At 38.7% G+C, this 18,030-nt stretch overlaps 1 protein-coding gene across 1 annotated transcript in view; it reads left to right on the top strand.

Annotated features, from left to right (window-relative positions):
- The window catches only part of ZSWIM6 (zinc finger SWIM-type containing 6), a gene marked incomplete at its 3' end in the record, with an annotated part of 203,647 nt that overhangs the window by 149,792 nt on the left and 35,825 nt on the right, over positions 1–18,030 (top strand). The window contains exon 4 of the mRNA XM_082837232.1: positions 2,091–2,241. Within this exon, the coding sequence (XP_082693358.1) occupies positions 2,091–2,241 (151 nt within the window). The remainder of the gene's footprint in view (positions 1–2,090; positions 2,242–18,030) is intronic.

Here is an 18,030-nt window from a genome sequence, read left to right as displayed (position 1 = left end):
GTATTTGAGTGTTGGTTAATAGTTCTGGTTTGTATGCTTAATAGTAAAGCATTTATTTTCATTGCTATTGCTAACTGAGTAGTAGGGTAGAAATTTATTAGGAAAATAAATACTAAATTAAATCCATGATATAGAGAGGTACTATTAAAGTTTTGGTATATTTAGACACACAGGAAGTATTTCATAGATTCTCTTATCAGCAGAGAGTACACTGTGGCCTGGTGGAAGCAATGTGAAAGAGGTATTAGACTGGCCTGCAGTTGCTATTTTTATCCTTCTATATGATGTACACATTGTATATGCCATATGAAGTAAGAGCAACATCTAATTTTGGAAATGGCATAACTTCCAGAGTTAAGGCAGATCCGGGTTCTGATTCCAGTTGTTCCTCTTGTCCTTTGGACAAGTTACTTTACTTCTGAGGGATGGCTTTATAACTTGTAGAATGGGGATTATAATCTGGCCTACTTTATATGGTTGTTGTGAAGATTAAAAGGTAAGTATGAATGTAAAACTCTTTAGCAAGATGTCTGATAAATGGCAACTCCATTTCTTTCTCCTTTTTAGTACTTCTTACGATTACTCAAAAAACCCTTCTGGAAGCGTACCCTTGTGATTCAGTGCACAAGTACATTTGAGTTCTCTACAAGGCTCAAATTCTGAAGCCTGGTTTGGGGGGAGGGTTCCATTACTTGTCAGGGTACAGGACTGAGGCAGAACCTATTGATCTAGAGGTTTAGGCTGCTCTATTGAAGATCTGCTGTTTCCTCCTTCATGTGGCTTTCACATAGAAAGAATTTTGAATAAAAGGACTCCCCTCTCCTTATCTACTACTTATGACCTTGCTCCACTAATTTTCTACACAGAGAACTGATGTTCAGCTGGGATTCCTATTCATTGAACACATAGCGGTATACACTTTAAGAATGGATGGATTCATTTAGGATTTCCTGTAGAGCAACTTAGCCTTGTGTTTCTTTTCTTGTTTTCTTGTTTATTTGGGAAATGTAACAGAAGAATAATGGACAGAGCTTGAGGTTCCAGCAGAGAAGCCCAGTTAACTTACTAGGTCAGTGGTTATGATTCTGCTTCAAGGATTGCTCATTTGGAGCAAGAGAGTTCTGAACCTACAGCCCTTTACATTTCCTCTTACCATTGCAAAAACAGTCCCATCTGAGTGAATAGAAGTATGCTGTTGCTCTTTACATGGAAATCCTCGGTCAGAAAGAATCTAGTGAAATTACTAATTTACCTCAAAAAATGAAGCACTTGTAGGACTTGTACTTGAATATACTAAAAACCACTGAAAGAGGTTTAAATTGTACATTTTAAATTGGTGAATTGTATGTACGTGAATTATGTCTCAATAAAGCTTTTTTTAAAACAATGGAAGGACAGATGCTATTATTATAAACACTATCAGATCAATTTAGAAGATCTCTAAAGAGTTCTCAGTACAGTGCTTTAGACTCTACTACTCTGGTGGTTAAGTGCAATCAGTTAGGGAGTCAGGAAGGTGCCCAATGATTTGTCTTGTTTATTTTGGTATTATTTTTCTGTAGGCTGACAAAAACATTTGGGGGGAAAATTGGGAAGTTACGCAAATTTCTTTTCCTCGTGTGGATTCTAAAACATAATTTTAAAAAATTAATGGTCAGTTCTCTGATTAAATAGCCATTTAGGACAGAGGCTCATTTTTTTTGTTGTTTTTTTCTTTTTTTAAGGTTTTTGGGTTTTTTTTCTGATGTGGACCTTTTTTTTTTTTTTTAAGTCTTTATTGAATTTGTTACATTACTGCTTCTGTTTTATATTTTGTTTTTTTGGCCGCGAGGCATGTGGGACCTTAGCTCCCTGACCAGGGATTGAACCCTCACCCCCTGCATTGGAAGGTGAAGTCTTAACCACTGGGCCGCCACGGGAGTCCCTCAGAGGCTCGTTTTTAACAACTTTTGTTTGCTTAAGAAGGATGGTGTGAAGACTTGACCACCACCACCACCCCACCCTCCCTCCCCAAAGAAATAAAGTAGTCTGTCTCTGTATTGCTGTTCATTTTTTAACATTTTTCTGAAGGTCTGCTTTTTCCCCACTAGGTGCGGGAGATGTTGAAGATGAGGGACTCAAACGGGGCCCGAATGTTGACTTTGATAACAGAGCAGTTCATGGCCGACCCTCGTCTGTCACTTTGGAGGCAACAAGGCACTGCAATGACTGACAAATATAGGCAGCTCTGGGATGAGCTGGGTAAGTATAAATTTCCTGATGGATTGCCATTGGGTTGTGTGTGGACAAAGACCATGGTTGAATGTTTAAAGAGCATGGTCAGAGGACTGCAGAAGAGAGAGCTACTTTTATATGAACTTGTTGCCATTATACACTGGTTAGAAGAATAGGAAGAATGAGGCATTTGCAGGAACCAATCTTGGCAGTGTTTTTGGGGAATTGTCTGATGTTGAGGAAAGCAAGCACGGGATCTGCTTTTAAATATTTGAAAAAAAAAAGCTATATTTCAAAACAGGTATTTGGTATAATAGAACTGATTACTTATTTCTAGACTGATACTGTAATCAGTTCAGCTAAAATTTGGCTGTTTTCCCCTTTTGCCCACATTAAAATTATCAAAAGTAGCTTGAATATTCATTTTATTGTTTTTGGTTATTATTGACTTAGATGGACTGTTGATTGTCAGAATGGAAAAGACACTGCAAACTCTAATTTGCATTGCTTCCCAAATCCGTGGTGGTAAAGATATAAATATAGCAGGTGGTTGAAAAAAGGAGAAATCTACTACTCATGTTTACTGGGAAGTTTGGGGGGGATGACTCTTGTTACTCTGTGCTCATTGCTAGGGAAATTAATAATGTATTTATCTTGTCTATTAAGAAATCTGTATGTGACAAATGGAATTTTTGGCAAATATTTTGTCAATGCCTATATTAGTTTTACGTTATGCATATATTTATTAGAAGATCCTAGTTTCAGTGTAATTGAATAGTAGAAGTCTTCATACCTTCACCTTCTGTCTTCCTCTTGGCTAATGATGGACCACATCATGCTATTGATCCCATGTCTAGACCAAGAGAGGCTGATGTCTGTGAAGATACTACATGATAATAATGCTTGGAAGGGACCTTTGAGATGAACTGTTTACAGATAAGGAAGCTGAAGTCTGAGGAGGTTAGAAGACTTCCACAAAATGACATAGTGTGACCTAGGGTTGTACAGCAGGTTGGTAGAGAATTGGACACCAAAATTTCCTTTTTCCCATTAATAGGATGTATGTTCAGGAACTGAGCTGTGGATGACAACTCTTGTTTGTTTTGTTGTTTGTTTTTTAACGTGTGTCTGCTATTTGCCAGCTGTTAGATATTTGTTGACCTTTTTCCCTAATATTTTTATTAAGTATCTTGTAATAATCTTAGTACTTCCCTTGGGTCACCTGAAGTAATGCTTAGTGGCCTTCCCCTCAATCAAAATTTAAATCAATCTGTAACTACAGTGGATCCTTTCAATGTATTGGAAGGAAATGTTTGGGAGCCCGGTGTGGTGGTTGGAGAACACAAGTGTAATGCATGGTTTAAACAAAAATTTTTATAGAATACTGAGTGATTTACAAGTAAAGACTCCTCAGTCTTGTAACTCTGTAGTAACTGTTGAATTGACTAGTTGGTTTATGGCAGTAAAAAGGATTAGCATTAAAAAAAAAACTATTATTGGATTAATATTAAATGAATAAAATTTAAAGAGCTTTGGTACTTAAAGAAGCTTAGAATTAACAAATAACTAATTAGAAAGAAAATACCAACTAAATTTTTTGGTTACCAAAAAAAATGTACAAGTGATATAGTTAAATAAAATTTTCAGGGTTTGCATTTAATCCATTAGTCATATTTCACTTCTGCAAGTTGGCTTTGAAAATTATGTACCTCAGCCCTCAATCAAAAGGATTAATTCTCATTAGGTGGAAGTTTCTACTAGCTAATGCTAGTTATACCCTCTGATGGACTACTTTTCTAGTTATGGACCAGGCTTTAAACAAGTTCTTTGATTTCAGTCCAGGATGAAGAATACATATTCTTGCCCTGTATTTTCTTTTTTCACAGATCACCCTCCCTCCCCCGAACCCAATCATCACTAGACTGCTATAACTTCTCCTACATACTGTGATGGTGAGCAGAGGTCACTTGCCATTTTAATGAATTCTAAGTTCTGTGAAGAATATCATGTAGCAGTAACAATAGTTATCACATCTTAATATTCATTCACCAAAAAAGTTAACTAAAAGTTGCTTCTGGACTTCAAAAGGAAAGAATTTTGCTTCTTAAGAAAATGGGGGAATTTGACTTTGTGCCCCTGCACAGGGCTCACATTGCTTCAAGGCTCTGCTGTGGAATTAAATGCTGAGCACTGCCAGATGCCAGACATTGAGAAGAGGCTGAGTTTTGTCGGCAAATGGGATCTGCAAGTTAATTGGTGTTTTCTGCAGGCTTCTGGCTGTGAAATGAAATTGGAAGCCCTTTAGCCACATGGATAATACAGGACCTGAATACAAATGTCACATGTCACCATCAGGACCCACTGTGAGACAATAGTGTTCCCACTCCAACACTGCACCATTACAGATCATTTAAATATGGGGATTACATTTAAACTAAAAGCCCCATTTGCCTTTTACTGCAATTTAAATGTCCTCTTAGCAAAAGCTAAGTGACAAATTAAATGAAAAAAGTGCCCACATTTTTAAAGCTGTAATGCAAAACAACCTTTTATTGCTTCTCATGTGCCACGAATGAATCATTATACTTGTCAACCCTAAACCAAGCCATAATTGGAGCAGCTACTGTTATCAAAGTAGGGCCGCTCTGTGACAGCTTAATAAAGCTGAAACTGTTAAATTAAATCTCAGATGCTTAACTCCTTAGCACCGGTAGATTCGATAGGTCCATTTCTGGCAATGGCCAGTACCCCAGGAGAAAAAAAATTCCTGGCATGAAAGCCTTAATCTGATGAAAGTGTACTAGTAAGAGTATCTTAGCCAAGTAACTGCTTCTTGGCAGAGAGATTCAGAGGCATCAGATTGTCAGCCAGATTACAAAATTGTATTTTTTCATAAGATCAGATATCCCCCTCCCCAAGATTTACAACTTTTTGAGTATATGTGATTTATTAAAATTTAAGTACCGATGTTTCAAAATTAGTTTTAAAAATAACATATATTCATTTAACTCTTTCTTTCTTTCAAATAAAGATACGCATACTTATTTGAGATAGCAAAAGGCCCAATTTCTTTGCCCCATCCTCTAGCTAACAAAGGAATGATTATGCTCAGTTCTTTTCTAAAATAAATGCCTATGATATTCATTTGGTCTGAGTTAAGTTTTCTGATTTACTCCCTGATTTTCATAATGTAGTATGAAATAGATACAGATGCATACTATTAAGATCCTGTTTAGTGCATCTCATTTACAGATACATTTATCTTGCATGTGAATCAGTTTGTCATATATTAATTTTACTTTCTTTACATAATGTTCATTTTCCCAAACATATGGCAGTCTTCTGAAGATGAGTGGTGTTGTATCATGATCAGCTATAAGAACATGTATATGTTAAAATCGTAAGACAGCCCATTGCAACAGTAGAGGCTGCATATTTGGTAGTGACTACACATATTTGGTAGAGCTATAGAATACATACCTTTTCAGTTGTGTGCTTTACTCCATGCAGATTTTCTGGAATACGGATCACAGAAATAACCCTTGGATCTCAAGAGTTATTTCAAGCCCAGTGCAGATTGGTGAGCACACCTACTGTTAGCCCTAATGGCTGTCTCTTCAGCGCACTTAATTACCGTGGGGGTCTTTAGGGATGAGGGGATATATTGTAACCTCTCATCTGTGTAGATGGTTCTCTTTCCTTAAATGTCTTCCAAGACTGTAATTTTATTTTGCTTCATAAAACTATAGGTTGTGGCTGCCAGTCTATTAAAACCTAATTAAAATGGATGTCATTAGAGGAAACAGTTAAATAAGATTTAATTACAGTTTTAGCACAGGGAAAAATTCTTAAATTTTCATTTTCATAATATGTATTGCATAATATGTCCCCCCCGCCCCAAATTTTAAACACTTTCTCTCTCAGTCAGGTGTTTTGCTCTCTAGCATGTAACCTTGTTTCTTTGGGAGAGGCTGGGCTGCCATTGCAAGAGCTGTGCTCACTCAGTTCACAAGAACAAGGTGGTATCTCTGAGTTCTTTTCAAAGCTTTTGATGCAGGTACCTCACTGTGTGTGGGCAGAAATAGCCATAGTTAGATGTTTCTTTCTAGTTTGCATTTCCTTATTAGACAATCGATATAATGTTCCTTGGTAGGGTGCTGGATAGATAGAGTGAGTATAAAGATTCAGGGGACTTGGAATCAGGATAAATCTACATTCAGCAATAGAGAACTTAGCCCACCCACTGGGACCACAGATATTGCAAAGTACTAAAAATTACCTACTCCATGGACCTAGAACCCTGTCCCAGCTATCATTGCAGATACAAGTATTGGCCTCTTTTGCACCCACCCACATTATTCTTGAATAAGGAAGAAAACATATGCTTAAGTCACACATTCAAAATGGTACTGTAAGTAACAGGAGGGCCTTTGTGCACAGCCAGAACTAAGATTCTAGAGGCTCTGCTTTGGAGGTAACTGTGGAGAAATTTCTGGGATATGCCGTCTTACGTCTCCAAAAGCAAAAGGCTTAGTAATTCCCCCCACTGTTTGGAGCCCCTTACTTAGTTTCTATGGTAAGTTCAAACGCAGGCTTTCCACATTTTGAAGTTGATGGTGGCTAGTGAATAGGCTAAGGAGTGACTGCTTCTCATTGAGAACTGGAAAGCATTCCAGTGTAGTTTGCCATATAAGTTGATACGTCTTTGCTAGTGCAATGGAGAAAACAGCAATTCCCAGAGCCCCCTTGCAGCAAAAAGATGTCAGTACAGACTTGGAAACTTCCATGTAGCTGTAAGTGTAGTATGTAATCCTAATGAACCACATATCAGGGATTGCTTGTCACCTACCAGTTTGTCTTCCCTGGGTGCAAGGAGAATATAGCTTAACCACTTACACCATTTCTATGCCTTCCTGTTAACACTTCTTTCGAGAAGTCTTGTTGTGGTTTCCCGATCAGTATGTATTAAGCACTTGCTATGTCAAGGAGAATAGATGTATTAAATATTTGATTTTACCGTTGACGATGGTACCGGGAGTATGGAGGGAGTAGGGATACAATCATCAGGAGAAAGGAGAAATTAGAACAGGCTGGAATGAACTGCAGAGCGCTTTGATAGAGTAATTTATTCACATATTAGTGAATAAGTAGACTGAACTTAACATGGTTTTACAGGAATGTTCATGGAGGTGAGTTGTAGGGAAGAAGTAGTGAGAATACTACAGAAAGAAGGAATAACATGAATGAAGACAGGGAGAACTCAGTGGGGGAAGGTGAAAAGGTTCAAACTCATTATCCAAAATGTTGTCTTTAAGATTTTCAGTCCAACCTTGTTATTCTTCGTTGTTACTTAACTTCAGGGGGAGGAGGAGGAGAGAGAGTAGACATTACAGGATCTAGATTTTTGCTTTGTTTTATTTTCCATTTTGGTCCAGCTACTAAACATAACGCAGATGCCAACAATTATTTATCAGGCACTATGCTAAGCACTTAATGCATGGATTATTTTATTTAATTCTTAAAACAACCCTGTGAGATAGGTAGTTATTAGCCCCAGTTTTATAGCCAAGAAAACTGAGGTACAAGGAGACCAGATAACTTGCCTAAGGTCACAGCAGCAGAGCAGGAATTTGATCCTATGTGTCAGTGACTTCAGAGACTCAACCACTAAACTAGATACCATCCTCAACTTTAAGACTAATATGCCTCTCTTCCTGGCAGTCTCTCTCCTCAGAGGAGAACAGGGACAAAGTCAAGCTCACCTAGATGGCAGTAAATCCTGCAAAAGCTGCCTGTCCTGCCATGGGTCCATCCGCCCCATGGTCCCACAGTCCTGACTGCAGTTGTCAGCAGAGCTTACCTAGTCTAGTTGCCCATCTGTGTTCACAGGGGCTCTCTAACTTCAGACTCTGAAAAAACACACTAATGTAGAGTAGCCAAATATATGCTATTGATTGAGAACCGTATTATGTAATAAGTGTATCATAATATACAGGTACTACATACTGTAGATGGGGTACATTGAAGTTTTGGTCTCATTTTCCAGTCCCTTCTGTTATGGAGCCAGTGAAAACCCTTAGGTCACTGTCTTTGTCCTGGCCTGTGTTTACCTCCTGTGGTCTGTAGGCTCTGCAGAGCCCCTCCTGCACATGGGCTAGGCCATCCTGCTCTAGGATGGGGTTGTATGCTCCTGTCTCAGCCTCTGTTTTTCCCCTCATTATTCGGAGCTCCCTCTAAATACAGAGGCTTTGTCAATTGTATTGCTCAGGAGGCTTTGCTTCCCTCCAGCACTGTTCTCAGAATGTCTATCTGCTGCTGGGTCCTCATTACTGGGGCCTGGTTTCTTTCTCTGTTGTGTGGTCCTACTGCTATTTGTCTCTTAAAACTGAGACCTCTGTGTTCTTGGGTCAGAGGGCTCTGGGTTCTGTTCTGCTGTGGGGATGGGAAGAGGGGTTTATTCTCTGCTGCTTTAAGTCGGCAGAGTAATTTCTAGTTTGGGTCAGAAGTTAACCAAAAGAGAGAATGCACATTTCTATATGGTGGGCAGATCTACGATAAATACTTCCTGTGTAATACATCACCCATCCTTCTCTTGACTGCAGCTGCTAGGCCTTCATTATCCATTCAATACCCTGTCTGGGAAATAGTGAAAATAAAGAGAAAAATTAAAAAATACATATTAATAGAAAATAGGAGATTCTCGGGATTAAAAGAGATGTTTACAGATGACTTGATCCTATTTAGCCAATCGGAGACTCTTCATGATATTCATTGTCTAAATTATTTAGGTGTACAATTGAACAATTTTAACAACACTTGGGGATCACCCCTTTGTGTGTTTTCATAAAACTCTTCTAAATATAGACCACGGAGATTTGACTAGGAGTTAAGATGTAATACACTTTAGTGTTCTATATTATACATGTAGTGTGCTGGTAGCATTGTTTGTACCAAGAATAAATTCCAGTTACTTTCTTTTATGCTGTCTTTCTATTTATAACATGAGTCCATCGGTGGTAGATTTTGTTCTCACATTCGTGGCTAATAGGAAATGTCAGAGCATTGGTATAATGTGTTCTTTTCTTCCTCACAACAATTTCAGAAAATTTCTCTCCTTACTTTGCTCACTTCTTAAAAGCTAGTATTGCCCTTGCCCTCAAGAAACTGCCACCAAAGGGAAATTTGGCTGGGGGAGTCTCCTTCCTAGAGTGTGGATCTCTAGAGCGTCCCATCGTGGTAGAGCATAGGAGGAGTGAGGGAGTGAAAACGAAGACAGACAGACTGGGGATCATTTCCTTTCACCATTTCTTACCCTGAAGTGGCAGCATACAAAAATTAACGAGGTCTGAGAAGCCTCATTTTAAGCCATCTGCGATTCCCAGGGGCTTCACGGGGAATCAAGGATGCCAGGAGCTAGAATGAAAGAAGTGGAAGCCAAGGGAGGACTGCAGCAGCCACTTAGGCTGTTCTCTGCATGTGCTGGCACCTAGCAAGGTGCTTTGCTAATGTTGTCATGGTTCATTTAAGCTTAGGTGGGCTAATGAGGTCTGGGGAGAACCTAAGGAAAGGAATAATGGTTGTCACTCAGATAGGGAGTTCAGACCCTGCCTCCCAGAGCCCCCCTGGGGTGGGGCAGGAGGGAGAAGAGTGTGGTAGGAGGAGGCAGGGCCTTCTCCTGTCGGTAGAGCGCCTCCTGCCTCTTTACACACTAGGCTTTCCACTAAGATTTCTCTAGGACAAAGGATCCTGAGATTTAAAATACGTGCTTGACAGTGACTATCTTCAGTAGGCTTTTAAACAGCCACTCATCTTAAGGGTATACCTGAGAATGACTTTTTTATTTATGTAAATAACTTTCCCTTATATATTTTAGGTGGAAGGCAGGCTGGCAAATGATTTGCAGTAGGTGAATCTTTGTGAGGCTGCTGTAAGCTTGTCCGATAACTTCGTAACATTGTTTTTAGTGCTCAAGTTCAAAATTCCAAATTGAAATAAGGATAGGACTCTATGTAAAGTACAGGTGCCATCTGACATTAAATTGCTTGAATGAGTTAGTAGATCTTAGACTGATGAGTTAGACTGATCTTAGGGCTATTTTCTCCGGCTCTGATCTAGAGATGAATTGCCAGGAGTAGTGGCAGTAGTTGTTATGCAAAATGTGGCTCACTCCCTCAGTTCTGTGAGCAGCGATAACCTTTGAAATGGAAATCCAAATCTCTGTGATTTTGAGCTATGACCAGCCGAATCTTGTTGACCTCAGGTTGTGCTTCCCAGCCCCTTTTTGGGTAATTTAAGAATTTAAGAATTTGCTTCAGCAAACCTGGAGGAGAGAGAATCATTCATAAATTAGGAATCAGACTTAAGCGATAAACAATCTTGAAATGGCTTAGATTGGAAGCCACAGTCTTCCTTTGTGGATGAGCAAGGGCTGAGGGGGTTCTATGGGAGGAGCCTAAATAGGGCACTTGGGTCAAATATAAGCTGGGAACGGGGAGAAAATTCTGTTAGGAGGAATGCTTTCAAAATGCTGCCAAGAGCACAGAAGTCTTAATTCACCTCTTCCCCACCCTGTCTGCTCCCAACACATTTAAAGATGAGAATATATCCAGCAACCTATTCACCACACATATTGATCATACACAGAAAATGCTCTTTGCTAAACAATTAGGATCCTGTATAGACTAAGTAATCTGAGAGATTTTTTGTTTGTTTTGAAACCATTAAACTACTCTTTGTGGTTAATATTAATAGTCTTCTTGTCAGTTGCTGTCTTTATTGGGGCATTTAAACTAATTTCATGGCCATCCTTGTTCGTCCCTGTATTAGGGTCCATTTAATAATCTCACCCTACTTTTTCCCTTCTTGTCTACTAATAGAACATTGAAAGTGATTCATTTTTTAAAAGTTAGTTTTCCAGTAAAGGTGAGAAGAAAAATATGCCTGGCATAGAGTTGGTGCTCAGTAAATACTTGTGAATAAAAAGTGAATGAATAATTGAAGTGTAATGCTAGACACTTATTTGGAAGCATTAAGAAGTAAGCATTTTTGGTGTACTGAAAACAGTGATTGAAAGGCATTGATCTTCACTGTGTCATCAGTTTTCCTTTCCTACCCTTCTGGTTTTTCCTACCTTCCTGCCCATGTACCAGGTGAATCTTCACAGATGTCTGTGTACTGAGGAACACACGTGCACACACACAGATGCACACTGAAATATAAACACAGTTTAGGGTATGGAAGGGCAGTGATTCCCCCCTTGTCATCAGTGCTGCAGGTAATCTATTGCATTAATCAGCTAGCCAGTGGGAAATGCAAGGGAAGTGATTATACTATCATACACAATACAATCAGCATGAAGCACTTGTCAAGACCAATACATCAAAGTTTAATTCAGTAATAGAATGAATTAGAGCAAAATGAAACATTCTGTTCTTCAAGAAACTCAGTACCCATCACAGATTCTTTCTGAACTCTATAGAAAAGTCAGTGTATTAAGAAATTGTTTTTAATGAGTAAAATTGCAGTTCCAATATGACAGAATACTATAAACCCATTTCCTTGGGGTTGTTACACACTATAGCTGAAGTGTTTACCTGTCATCAGTATTCTGTAATCATAACCATCGGTAGATTCGATTATTTTTGGTAGGGCTCCTGATTATCTGTTGTCCTAAATTAGTTCTCCATCGTAAGTGAAAGGAAGGTTGTTGTACCAGTAGCTCAGGGAAGTACTTATCTGTAAATACGGTGGACAGTAGAGTGCCTTACCAGTCAGTACAGCAGGCAGATTAACAAGAACCTACTACTTATAGTGCCCTATGGTAGGCACCGCCATTGGGGAGCTTATAATCTAGTTAGAAAACAGAATGTGTGAAAAATAAAAAGCAGCCCAAGTAAGACAACAGAAGAAGTGAGGTTATATAATGTAGGATGTGTTTCAGAAAATTTTGAGGATAGATCTAATATATTTCATACTGTAAGTCACAATTCTGTATCAATTTGTAATATATATTCAAAAGTAATTCCTTACCACACTTAACCAGGCATGTTTTTTCAAAGGGGCAAGTTGCAATAAGTTCTGTCTTAAACAGGATTGTTTCAGTGTTTAGAGCCTACAACTAGAATATAAAGAACAGGGTTCTTGGAGCCAGACGCTCTCTAAGTATGGATTCTGATCCTCATATTCACTAACTGTGTAACCCTGGACAAGTTCCTTATCTTAGATAGAACCCCAGTTTCCTTATCTATAAAAAGGCATAATGAGGATTTTTGAGGCCTAAGAGAAGATAATTTAGATAATATACAACACTTTCTTTCTCATCCCGGAAGTCCTTTGTCTATGCTGGGAAAGTGGGCCCAATGGGAAGCTTGTAGGAGAGAGACACCCTGAGAACCTAAAGAGTATTTTCAGAACTAGATTTATATAGACTTGGAGTCATGACTGTTGGACGAATCATGGCACTGTTTATGAAGACAGTTCAGTTAAGCAGCCAGTGCAGAGCACGTGGGAAATGTTCTTGTAGGTTACCACATTGCTTCTCCTCACTCTTGACTGCCCTTTTGTATCTCAAACTAAGACCCCATTGGTCATTGTGCCTTTTTCTCTTCTTTCTACCTTTCCTGGCTTTCCTTTCCTCCCTCCCTCAAAAAGGAGAAGGGTGGTGAGTGGTGGAGGAGCTGGCTCTGGTCATTTCCTATAGAACCAGGGTGTTCTATAGGAACACCCTGAAGTCAGGGTGTTTTTGATGAGCTGTGCATGTTGACTCAGTAGCACTGACAAGTCAAATGGGATGGAAAGGCTGCATATTAATTAGATGAGGGCCACAGGTTTGCCTGAAAGGAACATTATCCAGGATACCAGTTAGCTGTTTTGGAATATCTGTGGTTTATTTTCTTTCTTGACCACAAAAAGATGGTTATTCTACTTCCATCTTTTCTCAGAGCCTGGGTAGATGATAACCAGTTGTATGCTGTTTTGCTGAGGGTTCAGCCCTGCTTGACCTAAGTAATCTCAAAAACTCTCTCTTTACAGTGTCCCTGAGGCTTTATTTTGAAATTTCCCCAGAAGTACTTTAGTGAATTAGGAACTAGCATACCAAATTTAAAGTAAAGAGAATGTTTTTACCAGTTAAACGTATTTTCCAAACATGGATTACTAACATATTAAGACTGAATTGTACTGAGAACAATACAATAATTAGGGTCGCAAGTTTTGTGTGGTCTGACCCAAGAAATTTTGTGACTACGGTTTTGCTAGCACAACTAATTCTGCCAGTGATCTTCTATTTGTGACTGCAATTAGGCATTTCATGGCCTCTAAATAAGTATAATTAGTTAATTGGATCATGCATGAAATTCTAGCCTCTTATATAATAGCCTCTGAGAACAAAAATAAATATTATAAATATGATGAATTGTTTTATAACTATGGAACCCTGGGAAATACCAAAAGTGATTGTTTTATACTTTGCCTACTACTATTTCATGAGAATAAACATGATATTAAAAAGTAGAAATTAAATTTTCCATGTGAAAGTCTTCATTTTCCACCTTTGAGACAGAGGGAAAAGGGAGTCACTGGCCTTTCTTCTTCTCACCTTTAGGGAAGGTGGTATTGGTTGCCCTACCCCTTCGTCCCCCGCTTCCCACTGCCACTGCCCCTGCGCTGTCTCCAGTAGCATTATACACATCGTATCCTCTGGAAAATAGGGAGAAGAGTACATTTATAAAGAATTCCAAAGTGTCTTTTATAAAAAATGTCCAGCTTTTATATTAATTACTGAATTGATTTGCATATTAACAGAAACTCATGGGGCTTCCCTGGTGGCGCAGTGGTTGAGAGTCCGCCTGCCGATGCAGGGGACATGGGTTCGTGCCCCGGTCCGGGAAGACCCCACATGCCGCGGAGCGGCTGGGCTTGTGAGCCATGGCTGCTGAGCCTGCCCGTCCAGAGCCTGTGCTCTGCAACGGGAGAGGCCACAACAGTGAAAGGCCCGCGTACCGCAAAAAAAAAAAAAAAAAAAGCTTATGAAGTAGAAAGAACTTTAAAAACAAGTTATATTGATTGTGGGGAATAGCAAGAGGTAGAGAATGGCCAGCTGATTTATTCAGTCACAAATCATAATGCTCCACCCAGCAAAACACCCAGCAGGCAAAGAGCACACTCAGTCACACACAAGTGCATTATCCCAGAAATGCTGATGTGACTCCAGTCTAAGAGGCCTCATATTAGTATATCATCATATTTTCAGAGAAAACAGATTTCTTCTGACTTGAATAATCAATCTTGAATTGTAAGTTGAGCTTTTGATTGTTTATCTGCTGTTTTAATCTGCAGTGAAATTACTTATTTGCTATGCCTGTCAGTTCTGAAAAATACAGAGTTTTCATTTGTTTCATTAGATCTTTTTAGATGGACCTGTGGTAGATTTTTGTTGGATATGTTTCTATTAATATATATGCAGCATGTTCTGAGTATATAAGAGTAGGTGGTTAAATAAAGTACAGGGTTTATTAGCTGTACGTTTAGGGTACTTCATAATTTTCAACAGTAATACACCATTTGTATTATACTGCTGAAATATGAGGGAATGGATCAGTGATTCTGTCAAAAGACTAAAATCATTGATCTTAGAATTCATATATGCTGACTGCACATAGGAAGCCTCACTTACAGAGGTACTTTTTGACCACGTATCTAGGCAGAAGGCTAAACACCATAGTGTTTAAGAGTGTTAGTTTGAGGAGGGATCATGGGCCTTGGTAACAAATCTTGGCTGCCATCTTTAATAGCAGCACAACATTTCTACATGTCTCTGAACCTCAGTTTCCTTATTTGTAAAGTGAGTCTTTCTTTGAGGGTGAAATGTGATAACGTATGTAAAGTACTTCACATAGGGTTAGTGTGAAGTATATTCAATAAATGGCAGCAAGTGGATAAGTAAGTATGCCATTCACTTTCAGAAATATGTTAGCTGAACTAGATGGAGTAATCTTTGTACCCTAAAGACAGACATTTTAAAACTTTAAATATAGACTCTATTTAGAAATCTAACATGGGTAACATGATATTGTTAGGATTTTCCTTGAAGGGATAGAAATTAACATACAAATCAGCACTTAATACTGTGTGTTGGCATACCTTTTATGCTGTTAAGTTTTCATAATGGCTTTTTTGTTTTTTGCTTGACTTGCAGCTCTTTTCATATGTTGAGTGGTTTGTTTGGATTTGATAATTTTAAGTAACAACATTCTCATACCCATTGGTAAATACCTTCGTTTTCCCTTTTGTAATCTAGCTGAGTTACATTATTTCCCGGTAATAGTGATAGATTACAGTGGCCACAGATCCTTCGCTACTCTTTCATTGAGATGTGGGGTCTGTGTTCTCTCATTTTTGTAGATGTTTGACCAACAAAATATGACAGTAGATGTTTCGGCCAGTTTCTGGGCCCAAGCCTTAAAAGTGACTGGCAGTGTCTACTTCCTGTCTCTTAGAAGGTTCTATCCTAGGGCCCTGAGTTCATGTAAAAAGTCTGGCTATCCTGAGCCTTCCATGTTATGAGAAAGCTCACACTGTCCACGTAGAGAGGCTGTGTTAGGGCAGGGGAAGAGTAAGGAGGAGAGAATCTCTGACCTACAGAATTATGAGATACAATGATACATTGTTATATTAAGCCAGTAAGTTTAGGGTAGTTCTTTTACAGAGTAATAGATAACCAGAACAGTGGTTATACATCTGACAATACTTCATGCTGTTTCTAATGGTTACCTTCCAAGTCTCTAGCAATGTCGAATAGAATAATGTGTATAAATGAAGTTCTGTTATTTCAGTTAACTTTATCCCTTATGTTGGACTAAGATGTTTGTCAAAATTGAATCTGTATTACTAGGAAGTAGTGTAAAACAGTCCTAGAGTATTCTACATCGCCATTTTTAATAAAGGTAATTTTTCCTCACCTTCATATTCTCCTTACACCAAATTTCACCTGGCTTGACTTGCAGGTTTTTCCCCTCCAAAAATAACAATTTGGGTTCCAGTAAGTTTTAATTTTGAGTTCCTGTAGAAGACTGGAACCCTTGACACTAAGAAGGGATGGAGAGTGAATGGTAGACTAGAGATTCTGAGGTGGGAGGGGGAGGGTAAGGGAGGCTGAGGAGGGAAGGGTCTGAATGGGCTTCCGCACTGCTCTTTGTCCATGCTTTGGCATGAGGTTACCATGGGCAGAGGAAGTGTTATATAACCCTGTAGGGTTGGGGATGAGTTTGAGAAATGCCTCCTCCATTCGAGTAGGTAAGGATACAATTACCCAAAGCATCTCAGACCTCTAAGTGACTGTGGGCCTTGGGTGGGGCCTGGGAGGCCTACTGGAAAATAAAACACATTTAAAAGCCTGTCTTTGAAACCAACGGAAAAGAAGACACTAAAAGATGTTTCTAGCTAAAAACATATAGCAAGTGGAAATTAATTGCACAAGAACCCATTATTACTAGCCTAAGTGTTTAATGTCTCTGATATATTTTTAATATGTTCTCTTAATTGTTTTATTTTATTAAATGTAGAAATATTTATAACGGTATTCAGAGAATCACAAGCTGAGTCCTTCAATCTTGTTTTCACCTTTCGAGTCTCAATTTCCTCAACATCCAAGTCTTCTACACCGGGGTTTGCTGGAGTGCACCTTTTGGTGCTGGGTGGAACTCTACAGTTTTCAGAACATTTCTGCACGTATTATCTTACTTAAGTGTAAACAGCCCTACAAGGTAGGTAGGAATTATTATCTCTATTGTTTAAGTCAGGGACTGCCACCACAGAGAGACTAAGTGGCCTTGCCCAAGGTCTTACAGCTGGTAATCCATATCTTGTCCTTTCCAGATCAGAGTTTGTGGATCAAACGTTTCTTCTAGTTGGAAATGTAAAACACTGGGTGTGTGGGGCAAAATGTTGGTGATTTGTACATCGAAATGTTTGATGGACAAGACTGGCCTTCAGGACATTTAGAATTCATTAATTCTTGTTACCTACATTTGTTGGGAGTGTGGGTACTTGTCCATTGGCAGTGTGACAGGTAGAATACAGAAGCGACTAAAAAGTCTTTTGTACATGGAATCTAAGAAATGCGAGAAAGAAATGCGTATAACAAAATAGCAATAGACTCAAAGAGAACAAATCAGCGGTTACCAGTGGGGAGAGTGAAGGGGGCTGGGAAAGATAGTAGTTTGTTTTTCTTAATCCAATACCTCTATGTAGAAAATAAAAAAACAAGGATCTATTGTACAACACAGGGAAATATAGACATTATTTTGTAATAACTTTTAGTGGAGCATAATCTATAAATATATTGAATCCATATGTTATAAAAAATAAAAATATTTTAAAAATAAAAAGGCTTTTGTGATGATTTGTCTTCTGTCTCCGTGTGATTGTCCATGTTAATTTGCCTATTTGGGTCAGGTATAGGATGCAAACAGATTTTAAGACCACTGAGTGGATTGGAACCATTCACCTTGTGCCAAAAAAAAAAAAAAGGTTTTGTTTTCCTTCATCCCAGGAGAGTTGCCTTCTTTGTTTTGCTTTACTTTTACTTGTAGATTACAGCACATGTTTTTGCTGAAATCACTGAGTGCAGATTAGGTGGAGTAGTGGAAAGGAGAGTAAAAGCATGCTGGGTGGTAGAGAAAAAGCTAGACTAGAGCTGAAATGTGCCATGGATAATTCAGAAACCAGATGATGCACACACTGGTGATTTGATAATTGCCTTTATAAACTTTGAGGCATTGAAGCTAGGAAAGCAATTTAAAAGCATTGAATTTATTT

Source organism: Leucopleurus acutus, assembly GCF_964270905.1.
Source record: "Leucopleurus acutus genome assembly, chromosome: 3".
NCBI classification, from domain to species: Eukaryota; Metazoa; Chordata; class Mammalia; order Artiodactyla; family Delphinidae; genus Leucopleurus; species Leucopleurus acutus.
Note: the sequence above shows the minus strand (reverse complement) of the source record. Positions and strands in the feature narration are given on the sequence as shown.